We start from the raw sequence: 20,047 nt of genomic DNA, 5'->3' as shown, positions 1-20,047 counted from the left end.
CTGATTGTATTTTATTGCCTGCCTACATTCAAGAGAATAAAATATTCCTACGCCTATACGTGCAGTGACTGTGTTGTTGGATCGATGCGATTTAATGCAATTGTTTGCTCTTCGCAGAAAAATTTATGGGGGATTTTAGGAGTTTACAACTTTGTTATCCTTGAAGAAATTTTTAAGCTCTAATAAATTTTTGTGAAGAAAAAATCCAAAATTTCAGCTAAATGGTACTTCTGGTAATTTTTTAAAAGGTTTTTCTAGTCTATGTAGAAATAGGATTTCGTTCCTGTTCAGCTATGCATTCCCATTCCGTTGGTCCGATCAAGATGAAATTGATCGCGATGTTTGAATTTGGCGCCGTAAATGTAGCTCCAGAAGCCACCACTGGTATTTTTTGGTACATTTTGTTGAAGAGAAAATGAAACACACTTTTAGTTTTTCGCAAATTTTCTCGCGTTTTCCGCTAAGTTTTCCACAAAAATCAGGTTTTTTGTGACCAGGAAGCGATTCTGCGTTGATTGACATCGCCAGTTAAAATTTTTTAAAATTCCCGCCTAAAAAATTGTGCAAATTCCGCAAAAAAAAATCCGGAGAGTTGTGCCCCCAAATTTTTACCCGCATTCCCGGAAACTTTTGGAGCCCCAAAAACGAGTTTTTCAAAGAATTTTTTTTTTATTTTTCCACAAATTCATGGGCATCAAAGGGTTAATCGCTGCTTACAACAGAAATTGTCGTAACCTATATTAGGGTATTCTACGGCAGATACGATAATTGCTGTTGCAAACAGCGTTAATAGGCATGCCCGGTTCTTAAGATTATTTTTATCTAATTTTCTGCTTGTTGCCCATAAAAAAGCCCTAAAGTGAATCGGAACAGCAGATCAGTTAAACACTCTGGAGCCTAACCAAATGGGTTTGGAGTACTTCGGGGTAAGGAAGTGAGTGTTGCAGTCAAAACACCCACACAATGGAGTTTGCAGAGTTGATTTTAACACCAAAACTTGATAATGTCACCCTCCTGGCTGGTGGTGACTCTGCCCCCGTGGCAGGAACACTCTGCATCACAGGGCATCATCTTATCCTTAGTGCACGAAAAGAGGATACACAGGAGCTCTGGGTGAGTAGTGAGAATAATTCGTATTTCACGTGCATTGTGAATGTTGTGTTGAATATCCTGTTGCAGCTGCTGCACCAGAACATTGACTTCATGGAACGGAAGCCACACATGACAAACAATCAGCTACAGGGTGGAACAATTGTGCTCAAATGCAAGGATCTTCGGATCATTTCATTGGAGATCTCCGCTGCACAGGACTTCTACAATGTTGCTCAGACAATTGAGCAATTGATAACCCTTGACAGTGTCAACCTCTTGTATGCTTTCTTCTATCGACCCATGTTTCCCATTCTCGAGGATGGCTATGAGATGTTTCGCCCCGAGGTGGAGTTCTCCAAGCTACTTGCTAGCGATGAATGGCGTCTGAGCACGATAAATCGAGATTTCTCCGTGTGTTCAACGTACCCGGCTGTTGTTGTTGTTCCACGAGCTGTGACTGATGAACAAATTGTGGCTTCAGCAGCATTTAGGGATGGTGGACGATTTCCCGTGATAAGCTATCGTCATGAGAATGGGGCTGTAATGCTACGAAGTGCCCAACCATCGCCTGCATCCAACAACAAACGATGTCGTGCTGATGAGGCACTCCTCAACTGTGTTCTCGGGAAGAGTCGAAAGGGCTTTATCGTCGATACGTGGGGTGCAAAGGGGAAGAGTACATCGGAAACGGATCAACACTACTCACAGTGGAAGAAAGCCGTTCGACCCGTGTGTGCTTTTGCTCACATTTCACAGCTCCTTGAGAGCTTTAGCCGCCTCGTGGAAGCATGCAATGATATTTCATGTTCCCCCGATAAGTGGCTATCACGCCTTGAGAGTAGCAATTGGCTAGGTCACGTGCTTAGTGCTCTTAATACGGCCTGCGTTGTGGCTCAGTGTCTCGACCAAGATGGGAGTCCGGTGCTCGTACACGGTGGCAAAGGCCTAGATACCACGCTCATCGTAACATCCCTCGTGCAGATTATCCTCAATCCCGACTGTCGAACAGTGCGCGGCCTTCAAGCTCTCATTGAACGGGAGTGGATTCAAGCGGGGTTTCCCTTTCACACACGCCACCGACAATCTTGCTACACTCCTGCCCACATTCGTGCTAAAACTTCCGGCTCAACTTTTGTCCTCTTTCTGGATTGCGTCCACCAGCTACACATGCAATTCTCGTGTAGCTTTGAGTTCAGTACAAATTTCCTGGTGATGCTCTTTGAGCACAGCTTCAGCAGTCAATTTGGTACATTCCTCGCGGATTCCGAGCACGAACGAACGCAACTTGGTGTTACCAGGAAAACAACAAGTCTATGGACCTACATAAATCGCCCTGAGGTACTCAAGACAATTCTGAGTCCCGTCTATGAGCCTAATCCCACTGTTATATGGCCATCCGTGGCACCCATAAGTATTGTGGTGTGGGATGAGCTATACCTACGCTGGGTGGTGAATCAGGATCAAGCACAGAGGCTACGACAACATATTGAGAATCTTGTAGGCAGAGAAAAGGAGCTCCGTTCCAAGGTTGTACGCCTCCGGAAGGAATTAATGGATCTCTACAGGGATTACCAGGAAATAGAAAAATGTGGTGGACATACGTCAGGATCATCAAAATCTTGTGAATAGTTCTCTCCCTCCGTGGTGTGCAATTTTGTCAGTCAATTCCCTTTCACCCTTCATAAAAAAAAGAATTAGATTTTTCAAAAGTTCTCTCTTTTCTTTCTCTCTAACTGCAGGAAGCATTTATATAAAAAAAATATTATTATTAATCTACTTTCCTGCAATTTATTATTCCATGAGGACTGAATGTATTTTGGCATGAATGACTAAAAAATATATACATAAATATTATATAAAATGAAAATTAATTAATTTTTATTTCATCTTTTAATGTTTTTTTTCCAAGAAAATGAGGAAAATTCAGGAAAATTTGCAACAGGTAGCATTCGACGTAAGCAACGTAAGTGAAAGTCTAAATAAGGGTGATTCACTTTTGGTGAAAAGTAAAGAAGAAGTAACTACGAGTTTCTTTACATTTTCTGGGTGAGTTCTTTTAATATTAAAGTCATAGAAAAATACTTTCCTCTCACTCTGGCATTTTGTGTAGGTGAGTTTTTTTGAGTGTGTGCGTGAAATGTTTGTTTGTAGTTGTGCGGAAAAATTTTAAAATATTTATTTTTCCGGGAAAAATTCATTTTTGCAACTTGGGCCTACGCTGAAAATGCTTAGGGGGGCCCCGGGGAGCTTCAGTAAAAATTTGGGGGCGCAATTCGCCGGATTAAAAAAACCATTTTATACGACTTTTTCTGGCGGAAATTTTGAATGTTTTGAACTGGCGATGCCAATCGACGCGGCGTCGCTTCCTGGTCACAAAAAACGCACTTTCGCTGGGAAATTCGGTGGAAAACACGAGAAAATTGCGAAAAACTGAAAGTGTGAGGGAGTCAGTATCAGTGACGTGCACTGTCTCATTTTCTCTTTAGCAAAATGTGCCAAAAAATAGCAGTGGTGACTTTTGGAACTACATTTTTACCGCGCCAAATTCAAAAAGTAGTCAAAAAAGCATGTATTTTATATGGGGGCTACAGGAAGGGAGGCTCTGGGGGGAAAATGAATGTCGTTGGTAAAAACCGCCTGGTATCAGTAGTCTCTGTACCAAATTTCATCGCGATCGAACCAAAACGGTGTAGAAATGCATAGCTGTACAGGAACGAAATTATAGAGAGACCTTTCTTTATTATATAGATAGAAGATAGATATAGAAGAGAAGATAAACAGAAAGCACGCAGGTCATTCCTTGGGGATTTTCTGGCATCTGGGAAGGACACTCTCCTGCAGGTCATGAGCAAAATTATTCAGTGAATGTGCAAAAGTAGCTGAGAGAAGAGCACAAATGGAAATTTCGAATATTTTAGTGGAAATTTTTGGTGAATATCCGTCACTTACTCACAAATTGGGGCCACAAGTGAAGTCTTTGACCTTTCCTGAGTGAGTTCAATGAATCCTGTATTTAGGGGTTTGGTCATTGATTAATTTGTTTCTTTTTATGATTTTTTCAGGCATGTGAGTGAGGTGACGCAGTGGCTCAAGGCAAAAATAATTAGCAACATTAATGATGCAAATGGGGAAAAAGTTGCTGAACAGGATGGACGATTGGGGCCACCAAGGACTGTCTTTGATAAAGAACCAGGCAACACTGCCTTGGTCTCCATATCCCCTGATCGTCTTACAGTGCAATCCCAGAGCCCCTTTTCAACTGTTCGGGCAACTTGCTGCGTTTTCAAGGTGAGAACTGAACCCATCCAGCAGGAGTTTTGACGTTGATAATTTTTTCTGACCTTGATCTTTTACCTTCAGGGGAAGTGGATGTATGAGGTGCAGTTGCGCTCAAAGGGAGTCATGCAAATTGGATGGTGCTCTGCGAAATGCAAATTCACAACAGATACGGGTGTGGGAGATACAAAGTACAGCTATGGATTGGATGGGAGCAAACAACGAATTTGGCATGTCTACACAAAGAAGTATGGACCCTATTGGCGCAGTGGAGATGTTTTCAGTGTCTGCCTGGATATGGATGAGGGGAAGATTGAGTACCATCGCAATGGAGTGAGTCTCGGTGAGGCTTTCTCGGACATTGAACGTGGTCCCGGATTGGCACTATTCCCAGCAGTATCTCTCTCATACAATGACAGCTTAACCGCCAACTTTGGTGGATCACCCTTTAGGCATCCCATTGCGGGCTACAAACCTCTCCAGCTGCCACCAAAACAACTTCTACAGCAAGCTGATTATCTCCTACAGTACCTTGCCAACTTATCGAGGCTGATTTCACGCACTAAAGTCCCCTTGGCTGGGGAGAAAAGCACCTCAGACTCTGTTTTCATGGTTGTAGCTGCTCTGCTAGTGGAAGAATTAGCACCTCTCCTTACAAATTCATACGTTGTGGAAGATAAACTTTTTTCCTACGTACGGAGTATGTGTGTAATACGCAGTGATCCAAGTCAGAATGTGGTTATTCATCCTGGACACCCACATTCCACGTTGGGAACATTTTTGACACTCCTCTGGACCTACATGGAACCCGAGGAGACCCGGGCAGTGCTTATGAAGTTAATTAATCTCATTGGAAGTACGTACAAGGAGACACCGATTGATCTTGAATATGAAAAGCAACGAATGGTAATCGTTGTCCTTACATGCATTTGCAATCATCCTGAAACACGAAAGTATCTACTGCTGGAGAGATTCTTTGAGAAAAATTGCTTACCTCTCTTTCTCTACATCAAACCACCCGATGAAGCTGCCCTTGAGCGTCTTCTTCCGGACGATCATATTTGGACAGAGGGTATAGGTGGTCGCAAAGATCTCTATATTGCTGCTTGTGAGAAGCTCAATTCCTGCACAGTCACACTCTACACACTCCAGAAGAATCTCATATCCGTTCTCCTCACTCATCGCGATGGAACACACGACAGCCCTTCAAGTAGGAGGATATTCCTCACGAAGTTCCGGAACTACGTCATGGAGAACAGTTTGGAACATCGTAGTCTATCGATGCAGAATAACTATGCAACTCCCACACAGCCAGCAGTGGCTCTCTCATTTCTCTGTATCCTCCTTGATGTCACACGACAGCTTCTCGCCACCGAGATGCCCGCAAAACGCATTCAAGTAGATCCTGTAAATTTCTACAACGATGCATTCACTTACTTTCACTTTGATCGCCTTGGTGGGGTCCTTTCGCATTTGAAGAAGGTCTTTCGCACAGAAATGATCACTGTCCTAGGAGAAAATCATCCGGCAATCATACCCCTAGCACCGGATGCAGCTAACAGGCAGGACTCTGCGGATTTCTGTGAGTTTCTATCAAAATTTTGATTTTTGTAGAATTCCTCATTGAAGACTATATTATTATTTCCACAGATTCAGCTATGTTGATGATTACTGGACATCAACCGAATCAAAATTTCCCATCAAGTATTCCCAGAAATATTTTTCCTGTACGTCAGGTGGGAAGTCCCGTGAGGAGGGGTATCGATAGGAATACAAATCAATCTCTAGATGAACTCCTAGACTGCTCTATCTTCTACTACTACGCTGTAGCTCATAAATACATCGTAATGGTAAGTAAACTTTTTGTTTTTGCTAAAACTCTGATGAACTTCAATCTCTCTCTTGCCTTTTCAAGATTGCTGACCTGCGTGACAATATAGCTATGCTGTCGGGAATACTGACAGAGACAAAGGATTGCTCAGATGAGGTGCTCAAGACATTGGAAGAACTCAAGGCCGCCAATGGGGGTCTATCAAATGCCCACGATGACATTCTTGTGGAGATTCAGGAGCGCTTTGGGCAGCGTAAGAGTATTTTTGCAAAGAGATCAATGGAATTGGCACGAAAGCAAGCGTGGTATCGATCTGTGGCACTCGGTGCTCATCGACGGGATCTCCTGTGTTGGCTGCTGAAGCTAATCTTCAATACTCTGCAATCGGGATCCAGTCAGGGTGTCCTCTTTTCCTTTGTCCCCGAAACATACATCAATGTATTGCCCATTTTGCTCGACACTGTACTTGATTTTAGTTTTCACGACATGAATCTTCAGCATGATTTTACGGATTCAATGGACATAGTGATCAGTGCAGCAGAATTCCTAGCTGCCCATTCAACTGACCCTCGTGTTGTTCTTGCCTCCTGCAAGGATGCCCTGCTTCAGGCCTTGGGAACAGTCACGTGCCATGAAGTGGGAATACGATCACTGGAGAAGACAACTGCTAGCAGTCAACTGGCCATGGTGCATTCCCTCTTACGGCCATATGAGAATCGTGCCTGGGGACAGAGCAATTGGCTTCTTTTGCGTTTCTGGCTTGGTGAAGGATTCGCATACAGGTAAAGTTTTTTTTCTCTTTAGGCTTGCTTACTGATAAGAATATAATCAATATAACTCATTGCAGAGAATCTCGACCTACGAGTATTTGGCAGCAGGGTGAACTCACATCCTCAGCATTGGGATTGTTCAGGAGTCGCGGGAAAAATGGTTCCCACACTGGGCTTCTTCATCACATTGCTCCAGCTTGTCCCTCACGCCATTTTCAGCACTTAATCAGCCGTATTTTACTAGCTGATGAACCCTACTGCACAATCTTTCTCAACTCACTCCTTTCGCAGCTCAATTGGGCCTTTTCGGAATTCATCCTCTTGCTGCAGGAAATTCAAACGGCCAGTAGACGTACCGATCAGCATCAGGGAATTGATTCGAGACAACTCAAGATATGCTCAATGTGTTTCGAGCTCACTGTGTCACTAATGCGTGCCCTCGAGATGATTATAACAATTGCTCCGGGAATTTTTCAAGATCCCTCCCGTCCCAATAGTGACCTCCTTCTTGGACGTGTTTGCCAGCTAGCCAGTCAAGTATTATCACGCGTAACAACCCCACCGGGATGCTTTCAGTATGTACTCGATCTGTGTCTACCAGATTTGAGTAGTGTGACGCATTTTGCCATTATTTCGGCTGTTTTGGGCATCCTCCTGGCTCTCATGAAGGATGAAGTTGAAGAGGAGGATTTTATTGTGAGCAAAATCCCAAGAGTTTCCCGTTGCCTGCTAATTGAGCCGAGTTTTCAAACAATCACATTGGAATTTGCTCTTGGGGAGGCAAAAGCAACGCCAATTGCTCCAGTAGTAAGCCCCCCGGATTCAGGAGTGGATAATTCTACTCAAAATATTGAACAATTCCCCCAGGATCCTCCTATTTTGACCTTCAATTTGGCCGATTGTGAGTTTACTAATTATTTTTTAAAGTCTTTTTTTTTAGTCTAAATAATTTTCTTATTGATAATCTTACAGATCCCACCCACATTACATCCGAAGAGTTGCTAAAAGTAAGACAGATGATCAGAGTTCTTCAAAAGCGACAGACAATGATGTCTGAAGTGACAATCCTCTCGGAAGATTCTCTCTGCTCAATTTGTTACGCCAAAGCTATTTCGTGTGAATTTCTCCCGTGCCAGCATCAATCGTGCGGGTAAATTGATTGCCTTTCTTATCAATTTGTTCATTAATAATTTAAATTTTATTCATTTCCTTGCAGAAACTGCATCGTTCAGCACTTACTGAGCAACAAAGTATGCTTCTACTGCAAAACTCCCATTGTTCTGGTTAAATCCTTCGATGGAACTATCCTCTACGAAAATTCCCACATTTCTCTGTCTTCTGAAGACAGTACCGAGTATTTTACATCATGAATCTCTTCACCGCAATGAAATCTGAGTGTTCACCTACTCACTGCCACAAATAGTAATCTTTTTATCTGTTTGCCTCAAAAATCTAGTCAATTCTCCTTTTAGTGGAAAAAATCTATGCAAATTTTACCTGTGTGCGCGCGTGTTTTAGTCAATGATGTGTAGAAGAAAATATATTCCAAGTTTAAAACATTCCAGCTACCTCTCTAAAAAAAATTAAGACTTAGGGAATTCATTTGAAAAGAATTAATCAGCACAAAGTATTTTGAAATCTTATCAAATGAACTCCCTAATCTAGCTTGAATAGCACATTAAATAAAAGCTGTCTTGTGCCTCTGTACTAAATGTTTATGTTATCTCAGTTTAGCGAATCTAATGTTTTTAATTTTAGCAGTTACATTTAAAGGTATTGTACAAATAATAAAACAAATAAATCTTCAGATCCTAGCCAAGGATGTATATAGGGAAAGTATAAGATGGGACCACAAAAAAAACCAAAATGTAAGAGCCAAAAATAATAAGTCAAACATGGTATTAATTTTGAATAATTTGGGATAAAAAAAGAAGGCACTTGAGCCGTCTGCAATCAAACAATATTCTAATCTAATCAATCGCAGAGTTTCCTTATCAAATATTTTCAATTCTTTGGCACGAGACAGGATGTTTGTAGAAAAAAAAGAAATAAAATAAAATCTATTGCACAAATCAGAAGGACTTTTTCTTTACTCTTTGCAGCCAAGTGAAGAAGATCAAACTAATTATACCTTTTTTATTTATACATACTCTCTGTAATTACCTCGAGCTATAATCCATCAATTTATCAAGAAGTTTGCTAATCCCATGTGGGTGATTTTTATCGGAATTTGTATTTAAAGAGATTTTATTGAATTTCCTTTTTTACTAAATCTCGCCGACGGCATAAGGTCGGGTGCGACTACAGCTGAAGGTTGAAGACCCCACGAGATTTGAATATTTTTGGATGCAGAAGTTCTTACTCAGTGTACTTGGGGGCTGGACTCTCGGTCTTGGAGTAGTCCCGGATGGGGGAGTAGAACTGAAAAATTGTTACATTTTCAGGATTCTCCTTCCGGAAGAAAAAACCTGAAAACATCTTACCTTGTACTGCTTATTGGAGTACTCCTGCCATGGTTCGGGATTTTTAGATCGATTCCATGTCACATCGGGATTGCGTGTGGCCAGACGGAGGGTGTAGTAGACTGCGCCAACTGCTCCCATTGCCACACAAACGTACAGGGGGATCAGCTAATGAGTCCGGGAAGGTAGAAGACATTTTTATCAATGTGGTGTGACGTAACAGAATAAATGCGATTTTACGGATAAATTCGCAATAAAAATGGGAATCTTGAGGATTTGTCCTTATTCTACTTACAGCAGGGTGCTTTTTCAAGCTGGACATTCCCATTCCTTGCATCACCATCCTGGAGAAATTGCGTTTTCTTTTGCACACAGAAAATTTTTCTTCACTTTTAACCCTTTCGCGAACGACAAGATCAAAAGCGTTGCAATGCCATCACCGCTAGAGGGCTTGTCAAATTTTCAAATAAAACCGTTGCAGGACCTCAAGAATTTTTTTTTTCATAAATAAAAAACATTTTTTTGCAGAATCTATCAATCTATTGATGCAATTTTTTAAACTTTTAATTATTTTCTCATACATTTCTTCCGAAACTCACAATATTGTATTTTTGTGGGGAGTTTGGTGACGTATTATAGTCATGTCCATCAATTTTTCCTATTCGCCTATAAACGATTGGTGTGATAATTAAATAAAGTCCTAAATCGTAGTAATTGTATAATATATAGTTATTATTTAATTATAAATAATGCATTATAATGTGACGTCAATGGACACATTTCTCTTTTTGTTGTTGTTATGCTTAGTTAGGTTTGAATAATATTATTTTTTTTTAGGATAATGCGTGGACATAACTACACATACGTCGATGCTGGTGCATGTCCTGATCCACTTCCAGATGCCGTTGAGACCCACCTAAACTTATCCACGGCAGGAATATCGTAGTGATAGAAGTTACACTCGACTTTATTCATGCACGCCTTACCAAAGCGGCATAGTTTTGGGTGGTAGAACGTGCACAGAGTATTGCTGCATTTTGGATAGAATTTGCAGAGTGGTGGCAATAAATTCTGCGTGATCATCTTGTAGTTATTCACGGGAACCACATGGGAGGCTGAAGAAAAAATAAAAGCAACAACATTGCAACATATTAGCACGCAGGGTTAACTCTTCTCCCAGGTGGCAAAGCCGGTAAATGACCAACAGCAGAGATATTGGTTGGAGGTGATTATTTTTGGCAAACAAAATCCTGATAGCAAGTGCACATGATACTCGCAAAACGTGCTTCCGCGATAAGGTAAAAATTGCAAATCCCCTCAATTGATAGCCAAAAATATGTCATCTTACCTAGAGGTGGGGCCGCTGTGACAATCGGGGTGTGAGAGAAGTTGCAATCGAGGCGCGAGCACGTGAGATCGTACTTGCATTTGGGGTGCAAATACAGGCACATGTCGCCGAATTTGCAATTTGGAAAGGATTTACACGGCATCGAGGGGTGAATGAACTCGCATGTGTCTCCCTTGCTGCAATTTGGGAAGTACTTGCAGCGATCCTTGGGCTTTGTCGATGACTGAGGCACCGCGACTGAGCTTAGCACTGCAAGTAACAAAGTATGATAATTTTTAGTTTATTTTGTATAAAAATTTTACTTATTTTATTGCTTTTTTTAGTAATTTCTCTCAGCCAGAGAATTTTTTTGGAGTTTATTTAAATCATTACAAATTGAGCATTTTAAAGCCCTCCGAAAATCTCTTTGGAAAATTCTTTTCAAGCAAGATATTGTCAACGTTAGACGATAAGAAGAAGCAAAAATTGCTGAGAAAGCTAGATAGATAGAGAAAATTGCATTGCATGTCTAGGCAAATTATATTTAGAGCCTAGAACATTTTAAATACCTTTTATCCTTCGAGATTGTACAAATTGGTCTGAAATTAAAATTCCCTTTGAACAAGAATCGTCTTCTATGTGCAATTAAATTGCATTCAGCTGCTTTTCTTTCGTAATTTAATGCATAAAAAAAGTCTCTAAAACTGTCACAATTTAAAACGCGAATAAAAAAATTTGTTGAGCTATCCCTACACTCCCCCATATAAATAAAACGAAAAAAGTAAACTTACATGAAGGAAGATTTTCGTACTTCCTAATCTCAATCTTCCTAATTGTGACTGTATGTCCGTCTCCGTCTGATTTTGAATTCTTCTCAACTTCCTTTTCGGGAGTTTTGTGGGATTTCTTTGGAGTTCCTGGAGATTCAACTTTCTTCGGTTTATCATCCAAATCGAAACGTATTGGTGAGCAACGAGTCTTCTTTTTTCGCGGCGGTTCAGACTGTTCTGATTCTTTTGATGACTCCTTCTCAATTGATCTCTTACTGCCGGATCCTTCGTCCCTTTTACTTCGCACCGGAGAGTCATTTTTACGTATTGGTGAAGATTTTCTAGCATCGCGATTTCTCGGTTCAACCGGAAGGATTTTCTTATCAACAAGTCGCTCCTTTGGGGCTTTAAGCGGCAACTTTTGATTCTTCCTGGGCGATTCTTTCAATCCTTTGAAAATTCCATCGAGAGTCACGACAAATTGGGGTCTTTTCTTATCCCCTTCATTCGCCTCTGCTGGGGTATCATCATCAGATGAATTAATTTCAATTTCCTCACGAGAAACTTGTGGGATATACACGACTCCCTCCTCTTCTTCGCGACTACTGACTATAGGTGTGGGTACGTACTCATCTTCCCGCGATGCTTCCGTCTCATCCCCACGTGGGACTTCAATGAGAATATTCGCCTTGCCTCTTGTGCCCTTCCGGGTGATTTTATCATTCTCACTACTACGTCGCATAGCCGTTGCCGTGGATTTCTGTGCCTCAGCCATGGCACGAAGGAGAAGATTCTTGTTGGCTTGTTTACTCTTGGGCACTGCTGGGCGTGGTTTTATTGTCACAATGCTACTAATCGACACATCTACAGCATCCTCATCAAATTCCGGCTTTGGTGGTGCTACAATAACACGCGATCCAATACGTTGACGCACTGAAGGTTTCGCTACAGGTTTCAGTTCAACTTTCTGTTCCTTCCCATTGCGTTTCTCACGATTTGCCCTCTCAGGAGATTCATCCCGTGTACGTCTGGGTTTAGTGGAATCCTTCGAAAGAGCCAGCTCTTTTGCTTTTTCCATTTCACGACGTCGAAAGGCCGGGATGTAGATTTCCTTCTCACTCCGTCGATTGGCTGACAAACTAATAACATTCTTCCCAGCAGCAGTGGTGGTTGGCTCAGCAGGTGGTTTTGAACCCAAACGCTCCTTTACAGAACCCCTCTTTGGAGTTAGCTCTTTTTCCGGTGTCCCTTCACTACTATGGGATACCCTTCGATTTGGGAGATCAAACACAATGGGACTAGGATTGCGAAATGTCGACTGATTGCGTGTTGAATCCACAATACTCTCTGTTTGTCTCATATCAGGTTCATCAAATTCCTCTCCATCGGCTTTGAGATTGATAAAATCCTCATCTTCAGACTCATCCGATGTGAGGTTACGCAGTTGTCGCTTGGCTTGGTAAATTTTCTTCTGTATCTCCTCGAGCTCCAGCAATTCCTTCCGACGCGTCTGTTCTACGGTATTTGTAGATATTTGCGTAATTGTTGGAATATCGAAATCATTCTCCGGCGTTCTCTTTTCACTTTGACTCACTTCCGGCGGTGTTTTCTCTCGCTTCTTCACATTCACCGTGGCTTCCGTTGCCAAAGTCTTCTTTGCCTTCTGAATCAACTGATTGGCAAAGACGTCAGTAATTGATGGGGGAGCTTTTGACTTTTCCACTGTGGATTTTGATGAGCTACTAACGGATGATTGACTCTTTGAGGGTTTTTTGGTCTTCTTCTCTTTTCTCTTCTCCTTTTTGTGTGATGACACATCCGAAGTGTCCGATTGCTTCCTCTTACTCGCCTTTGGGGGCACTGTTGCCGGGATTGACACCTCCTGGAGCTTCTGTAGAACCTGATGGAGCCAACTGACAAATTCTTCGGTGTTAGATCCCAGAAAGAGATTCAAGTCATCAACCATCTGCTGTCTTGATCGCTTATTTGCCACCATAATCATCACATAATCCGGTAGTTCATCATCCACATAGCCAGATGAGGTCCCCGTTCCAAGTTCAAGAAGCTTTGCCTTGACGGCATGCTGGAAAATACAGGAGAAAATTACAAGATTTCCCAAGAGTACAGATTTACTATAAAAATAACCTCAAAACATTCAATGGAAAAACAATTTTGAGATGTTTTTACTGCATTTTCCACTATGCCATTGAGCGTTTTCTATTCCCTGTACTTACCCTCATCTTCTGACCAATCTCTGAACCCAAATTTTCCATGATTTCCTCGGAAAATTCAGCGAAAAACACAACTAAATTTTCTTCTTCAATCAACTTCTAAATAAATTTAGGGACAATTTTTTCCCGAAGAGGGCGAACAAGTTGATTTTGAAACTATTCTAACATAACCTCAATTTCGGCATTGAATAAAAAGTTGTTTTTCCAAAATAATCTTCCTAAAATTGTGAAATAAAAGGTATTTTTTACAATGTCTTCAAAACCACTGCCGAGGCGTGCAAAAGATTTGCCTCCCATTGATTTTGATTCAGATAGTTCAACGCACACAGACGGAAAAAGGTTTGTTTGGGATATTTGCTTTTGTTTATTTTTAGAAAAGAACGACTTTAATTGAAAAATCTTTTTATACAAAAACAGTATCACACAGATTCTGCGGACAATTGAAGCGAATAAAGATGAAACTGGGTAAGAAACATAAATTTCACAGTAAAAAGAAATATAGAAAAGATTCCTTTTTTCAGGAAGCCAACACCACCGGAAGCGGGAGAAGTATCGGAAACAATTGGTGGGAATCATGAAGAAACAGTGCCGTGCATTGCCACACCGGTAGCGAAAAAGGACGAAGGAAAGGAAGAGAAAGTAATTCTCAGTGTCAGACGAATGAAGGAGAATAATCGGAATCTGGCTAATTTGAATATAAATTGTGAACAAAAATCCTCTTCGGAATTCTCTAAACGAAGCACAGTGGAGATGAAAGCGCCGTCTGATGCGCCGATAAAGGTCCCGGAAGAGAAATCATATAAAATTGTGAAAATCAATGGAAAAGACTACAGTGTAAAGCGAAAACTTGGCCAGGGGGGCTCCAGTGTTGTCTACTTGGCCCATATGATGGACAGGAATATGGAGTGTGCTCTTAAAGTGGTCCGGCTAAGTGGGAATCAAGATGCATTGAGTGACAATATAAATGAAATTGAATTACTCAAGAGATTACAGGGAAACTACATTGTAACTCTTTTTGATCAGTAAGTCATTATTTTGTTGAAAAAATAACTTTTAAAACACATTTTTGCACATAGTGAATTTTTTTTTCTTTTAGTTTCTACTCTCCGGATGACTCAATATTGTACATTGCAATGGAAAAGGGAGAGCAGGATCTCAATGCCATCCTAAAGGAATTCGAGCAAAATCTTCCAGTATACAAGATAATGGACTTTTGGTATCAAATGCTAAAATGCGTTCAGTACATCCACAGCTGCGGTGTAATTCATTGTGATATCAAGCCAGCAAACTTCCTTATGGTCAACAGGAAGCTGAAACTCATTGATTTTGGTATTGCCAGCAATATTTCCTTGGATTCAACGAGCATCATTAAACACACTCAAGCTGGCACGTACAACTACATTAGTCCCGAAACTCTGATTGATATATCAACAGATGAGGACACGAGACAGGATGTGCCTAAAATTAAAATCTCCCCAAAGACAGATGTCTGGTCTCTGGGATGTATTTTCTTCCAGTTGCTGTACAAAACTACACCATTTGGTCACATAAAGATCATTCCAAATAAAATTATGGCCATCTGTAATCCCAATACAGCCATCAACTACCCACCACTACCCTCCTACTACCCCCCGATGTTTCTTGAGGTAAATTAACTATTTCTTTTTGTTTTAAAAATTGCTCTTTAAATTCTAATTTAATCTCTTGTTTTTTCAGATTGCACAAAAGTGTCTAAAACATAATCCCAAGGAAAGAAGTTCCATTAAGGAATTACTCAATTATCCCTTTGAGTTGTTTTTACCAATGCAATGAATTTCAATTTTTTTTTGTATTGTAAATTATTGATAATTTTATATTTTTTTTATAATGCAAACAAAATATTTCTATTTTAACATTATTTTTGCGTTATAATTCGAATTTAGCGCGCACAATGTTGAAAATTCACAGGCATAGGGAATACTTTGGTGGAAGCTCTCCGTGGATATGTCCATGATGCGTTCCAGAGTAGCTGAAATCTTGGCTCCTGGGTAGTCAGTTTTTTGGGATAAGAAGACGCGAAGCTGGAACGCGCAAGCGCAGATTTCAATTCAATCCGCTCCGCGACACGCCGTGAATGTGTTTTTCGCGCTCTCTGAAACTAGACGACGACCGTTTTCCACGGAATCTCTCTTTTTATTGGACTAATCGATTTAATTCACCGACGACGAGTTTGCTACGAATAGAGAAATCGTGAACGCCGAAGCCCCATAATTGCCAGCGCGAGATGACTGATAAAACTGAAAGGAATAGTACCAAGTTGAACCTGGAAGCGCAGAGATTGTCCGCTTCCGATTCCCCATTCCCCAAGGAGACCTACAAGACCATTCCGGATTTAGATCACCATCAAAAGGCTGAGAAGAAACTCGAAGACGGTCTGTGTGATCTTTTGTCACATTGTGTCTTTTGCATGGGTATCATCATCTTTTCTATCTCTAACACTTTTTATTTTTTACTGCTATATTTTTTATTTTTCTGTTATATTATTTTCTCTCTTCTGTCGCCATTATATTTTTGCAAAAAACGTGCCTTTTCCCCGTCGTGTGACGTGCTCTGTGCGCTCTGTGAGATAATCTTGTGATATGGTGGCAATCCACAGTGGTTACAAAGTGCGAAAAATTCCGGAATATAAATATTTTTGAGGGCCATCATGACACATTTGCTGGGAATTGCATCAGAAATCGAGCGACCGCAATGGTTGGAAGAGGGGATGCAACACTCTGCCCTAAATCTGCTATAACAACCACTGTGGGCTACTCTCAGCATGATATCTCATATATCGCATTTTTCTTTGACTTTTTTTTTGCTTCTGATGATACCGTAGTATAGATGCTTGTTTGTCTCCCTGAAATTCCAGCTTTTCATCTTTTTATTTTCTGAACTTTGCTTCCTTCTCCTCCCATTTATGTACAACATGTATTATATTTCTCACAGCTTCTGCCGCTTTTGCACAAATAAGCCAGAGTGCGTGATAATTGGTCACAACATCTCAATCTGCTTCTCTGTCTACGTAAATTTTCCACCCAGCGTTTCTTGTAGAATGCTTTTGAAGAATGTTGTTCGTTTTATCAGTTAGTAGCATCCGCATTAGAGTCAATTTGATTTTGCAATTTTGTCTTCTGTAGTACATCAGCACACTCGTTAGTCCTTCTTTTCACAGGGTGTTGGATTGAAATCATTCAAGAGTTGGTCATTGAGTAAATGCAAATAAAATACTTAATAATAAGAATGATAATAATGGATACTTTGTAACGTAGCTAAGAAGAATTTTTGGGTGCTTAAACCAGTCCAGTCTTAAAATATCTTATAAATAGATTAGATTTCTAGCTACACCTCAGAAGTCTGAAAGAATTTCAAAGTGTTAATTGGTAATGTAAATTCAACTCTATTAGTTTTTTTGTTGGAATAATTATGACTGATTAAAATATTTTCTAAAATGATTCACCAAAAATGCCTAAAAGAATGCACAACACTCAAAAAATCACAAAGAACTTATTAATTAAATATTTACTGCCAAATATTTCCTTTGAAAAAAAAACTTGATAATAAAACTGAAGGCAATATATAAAATTTCAGCGTTACATAATCATCATTGAAAGTTAAAACATGTATTAAATTTAGATAATTAGGAGAATAAAAGATTATTTTATTGCTCTATAAGTCTATAGTAGTGGGTGTGTTTTATTAGCTAAAGCTATTTTTTTTATCATAAATTTTTACTCCTTTCCTCTGTTTTCTAAAGCAGTAGGTATACAATTTTTCTCCTTAAATAAAATATTAAAAGTATTTCAAAGTAGAAAATGACCAACCCTTGAGAGAGATTCAGTGATGATGTGGAATATTTCACAAATATACTAATCTCGCTTGATGTGTGTGCTTTTTCTCTCTTCCCAACAAACAGTGATAAGCGACGCAGTGAAAAATTCAAACATGGTACGCGAGAAGGTTGACATGTCTGAGGAGGGGGCCGATGAGAAGATGCTTGGCGCCGGTGAGGAGGAACAGCAGAATCTGGCAAAGAAGGAGGAAGTTAAATTCATCAGTGGCGATCAACAGAATGGCGATGCAAAGATCGATATTGGAGCCATTGACAAGACATTCACGGGATTGACAAAGGAGGAACTCATGAAGTACGCCAATGATCCCTTCTGGATTCGCTTGCGTTGGTTCCTCTTCATTTGCTTCTGGGGCCTCTGGGCTGGGATGCTTGTTGGAGCTGTTCTCATTATTATTTATGCACCAAAATGTGCAGCTCCTGAGCCACTGTCATGGTGGAAGCAGGGACCACTGGTGAAGATTGATACACCCACACCAGATAATATTCAAATTGAAGGCATTAAGGGACTAGGCGTGAAGGGTGTCATCTACGAAGTTCCCGCTGATGAGACGTACAATATTGGAAGTGATCCTGCTATTTCTGATGCACTGAAGAAGTTGGCGGCATCTTTCGCTGCCTATGGCATTAATTTAATTGTTGATCTCACTCCGAATTTCGTTTCGCGTGGAGATCCATTGTTTCAGAAAGCTCTCAATAATCCTGATGTAAGAAGTGCATTTGTTACACGCGAAGGACACCAAGTTCCCAATAATTGGCTCTCATTGGTCAATGGAAGTGCATGGACAAATGAAGGGAATCTCATCTTTCTCCAGCAATTTGGGCATGATCGCTTTGATCTTCAACTCAATGATCCCGTTGCTCTGACAAAACTAAAGGGAGTCCTCAAGGAGGTGGTTTCTCTCGGAGCTAAAGGCATTCGTCTGGCCAATACGAAGCACTTTATTGTTGATCGAGAACTTAAGGACAATGTACCATCGAATAATCCAAACTACGATCATACCCAGTATGGTTTCTGGACGCACGCTCATACCACATATCAAGATGGATTGGGTGATCTCCTGTATGATTTAAAGGCGTACGTTCACAATATTACAAACTCCGAAGGTTTTCTAGCAGCATCCGATGACATTGATCGTCCGGAAGTTTATATGTCGTCCAAAGGAGTACAATCTCTCGATATGATTCAGCTTGGACGAGTAACCAATCTTCTGGCCAATAGTACCAGTGCTGATCATATCTACAGGGAGCTACAGAATGTGTGGAAGAGTACAGTTGAAACAGGGAAGCATTTCTGGCTTCAATGGAACTATGTGAAGCAGGAACTTCTGCAACAAATCACAATTTCCGAATACAACATCTTCCTCCAGCTCATCCCTGGTGTTCCAGTGTTCAATGTAGATGCTTCCAAAGCAAAGGCGGAGGACTACTCTACGGAGGCATTCCACAAAATCCGCACTTCACCATCCTACATGCACGGGAGCTTTGATCTCTATCGAGATGTCAACAGCACCGTTATTGGCTATTCCAGGTAAAACAGAAATCCCGCTTTATATAGTTGACTCATATTTTCTGCTGCTAACAAGACTAATCAAACTAATCATTTCACATGTTCTTTCCTCTCTGTGGCATTAACCATTTCTCACTAAAACATGGCTAACAGAATTTGGTAAATGATTTCACTAACACTTTTTTTTTAACCATCTGGCAATGAAAGTTCTTACTCTATTGTTGTTTTATACTTTTAGGACAAAGTCCGGAAATCCAGGCTTCTTTGTAGTGTTCAATCCCACTGAGCAGTACGTGAATGCCAACTTTTCCAATGTTGTTGGGATAGCTGAGGAATTGACTGTGCACACTCTCAGTACCAATTACAATGCCACAGATGTGGCTGTAAAGTGAGTTTCTCTTCTTACTTCTCAAAAAATGATCCATTTTAACATATTTTTTTTTAAAATTTCTTTCAGGGGAAAGGTGTCCAGTTCATCAATTCCTGTTTCCAGATACTCTGCCATAATCCTAACATACGTCCCAAAAGCTTAAAAAGAAGAATAATGCTTACCAAGATGTATTCCACGTGTTGATGGCATCCGAATGCAAATTCATTTTTTTATTGATTGCATCGGAATTTTAAAGTTTTGCTTCAATATCTTTTTGATTTGCACAAATTCAGTAGAATAAAAAATTATCATTTTGAGCGCAACTTTGGGTGTTTTTCATCATGTTCTACTTTTTTTCTTAAAAAATTAATCTATTAACAAAGTAATGTATCTTTTTTCCCCTTAAATTTTTATTTAGGAAAATTCTAAAAAAGAGACAAAAAATCTTAACGGTTCGACATTAATTCAAAAGCAATGGAAGTGCGAATTTTCACTGGAAATTCGATGTAACGAAAATGCGCGCCTTTTCAAATTAAT

The 20,047-nt window shown here is 40.4% G+C and overlaps 6 protein-coding genes across 7 annotated transcripts; 4 read left to right on the top strand and 2 right to left on the bottom strand.

Moving 5' to 3' along the window:
- The first annotated feature begins 56 nt into the window (after window positions 1-56).
- LOC129797147 (myotubularin-related protein 9) lies at window positions 57-2,959 on the top strand. The gene is made up of 2 exons (XM_055839472.1): window positions 57-1,113; window positions 1,180-2,959. Exons 1-2 carry the CDS (start codon window positions 964-966, stop codon window positions 2,719-2,721), a joined length of 1,692 nt encoding a protein of 563 aa, XP_055695447.1. The 5' UTR covers window positions 57-963; the 3' UTR covers window positions 2,722-2,959.
- An 872-nt stretch (window positions 2,960-3,831) lies between these two features.
- LOC129797143 (E3 ubiquitin-protein ligase RNF123) lies at window positions 3,832-9,047 on the top strand. The gene is made up of 8 exons (XM_055839468.1): window positions 3,832-4,083; window positions 4,155-4,380; window positions 4,453-5,950; window positions 6,019-6,218; window positions 6,284-6,981; window positions 7,047-7,870; window positions 7,942-8,119; window positions 8,186-9,047. The coding sequence occupies exons 1-8, from the start codon at window positions 3,989-3,991 to the stop codon at window positions 8,337-8,339; spliced, it is 3,873 nt and encodes a 1,290-aa protein (XP_055695443.1). The 5' UTR covers window positions 3,832-3,988; the 3' UTR covers window positions 8,340-9,047.
- Window positions 9,048-9,091: 44 nt separating this feature from the next.
- On the bottom strand, window positions 9,092-9,866 carry LOC129797144 (cytochrome c oxidase subunit NDUFA4). The gene is made up of 3 exons (XM_055839469.1): window positions 9,727-9,866; window positions 9,453-9,599; window positions 9,092-9,390 (listed from the first exon to the last, which is right to left on the bottom strand). Exons 1-3 carry the CDS (start codon window positions 9,772-9,774, stop codon window positions 9,328-9,330), a joined length of 258 nt encoding a protein of 85 aa, XP_055695444.1. The 5' UTR covers window positions 9,775-9,866; the 3' UTR covers window positions 9,092-9,327.
- Window positions 9,867-9,977: 111 nt separating this feature from the next.
- Window positions 9,978-13,851, bottom strand: LOC129797140 (zinc finger CCCH domain-containing protein 14). The gene is made up of 4 exons (XM_055839464.1): window positions 13,763-13,851; window positions 11,550-13,611; window positions 10,780-11,028; window positions 9,978-10,546 (listed from the first exon to the last, which is right to left on the bottom strand). The coding sequence occupies exons 1-4, from the start codon at window positions 13,799-13,801 to the stop codon at window positions 10,287-10,289; spliced, it is 2,610 nt and encodes an 869-aa protein (XP_055695439.1). The 5' UTR covers window positions 13,802-13,851; the 3' UTR covers window positions 9,978-10,286.
- A 131-nt stretch (window positions 13,852-13,982) lies between these two features.
- Window positions 13,983-15,656, top strand: LOC129797142 (dual specificity protein kinase TTK). Its single transcript, XM_055839467.1, has 5 exons — window positions 13,983-14,098; window positions 14,177-14,224; window positions 14,281-14,781; window positions 14,856-15,405; window positions 15,476-15,656. Exons 1-5 carry the CDS (start codon window positions 14,010-14,012, stop codon window positions 15,569-15,571), a joined length of 1,284 nt encoding a protein of 427 aa, XP_055695442.1. The 5' UTR covers window positions 13,983-14,009; the 3' UTR covers window positions 15,572-15,656.
- Window positions 15,657-15,760: 104 nt separating this feature from the next.
- Window positions 15,761-19,833, top strand: LOC129797141 (maltase A2). 2 transcript variants are annotated; one of them, XM_055839466.1, is made up of 4 exons: window positions 15,761-16,170; window positions 17,697-19,161; window positions 19,379-19,528; window positions 19,598-19,833. In XM_055839466.1, exons 1-4 carry the CDS (start codon window positions 16,023-16,025, stop codon window positions 19,671-19,673), a joined length of 1,839 nt encoding a protein of 612 aa, XP_055695441.1. In that variant the 5' UTR covers window positions 15,761-16,022; the 3' UTR covers window positions 19,674-19,833. The 2 variants fall into 2 exon arrangements, with proteins under 2 accessions (XP_055695441.1, XP_055695440.1); XM_055839465.1 differs by having other exon boundaries at window positions 15,761-16,209.
- The last annotated feature ends 214 nt before the right edge of the window (window positions 19,834-20,047 follow it).

Source organism: Lutzomyia longipalpis, chromosome 1 (assembly GCF_024334085.1).
Source record: "Lutzomyia longipalpis isolate SR_M1_2022 chromosome 1, ASM2433408v1".
Classification (NCBI taxonomy): domain Eukaryota; kingdom Metazoa; phylum Arthropoda; class Insecta; order Diptera; family Psychodidae; genus Lutzomyia; species Lutzomyia longipalpis.
The sequence above is the reverse complement of the archived record's forward strand: the minus strand, read 5'-3'. Positions and strand labels throughout refer to the sequence as shown.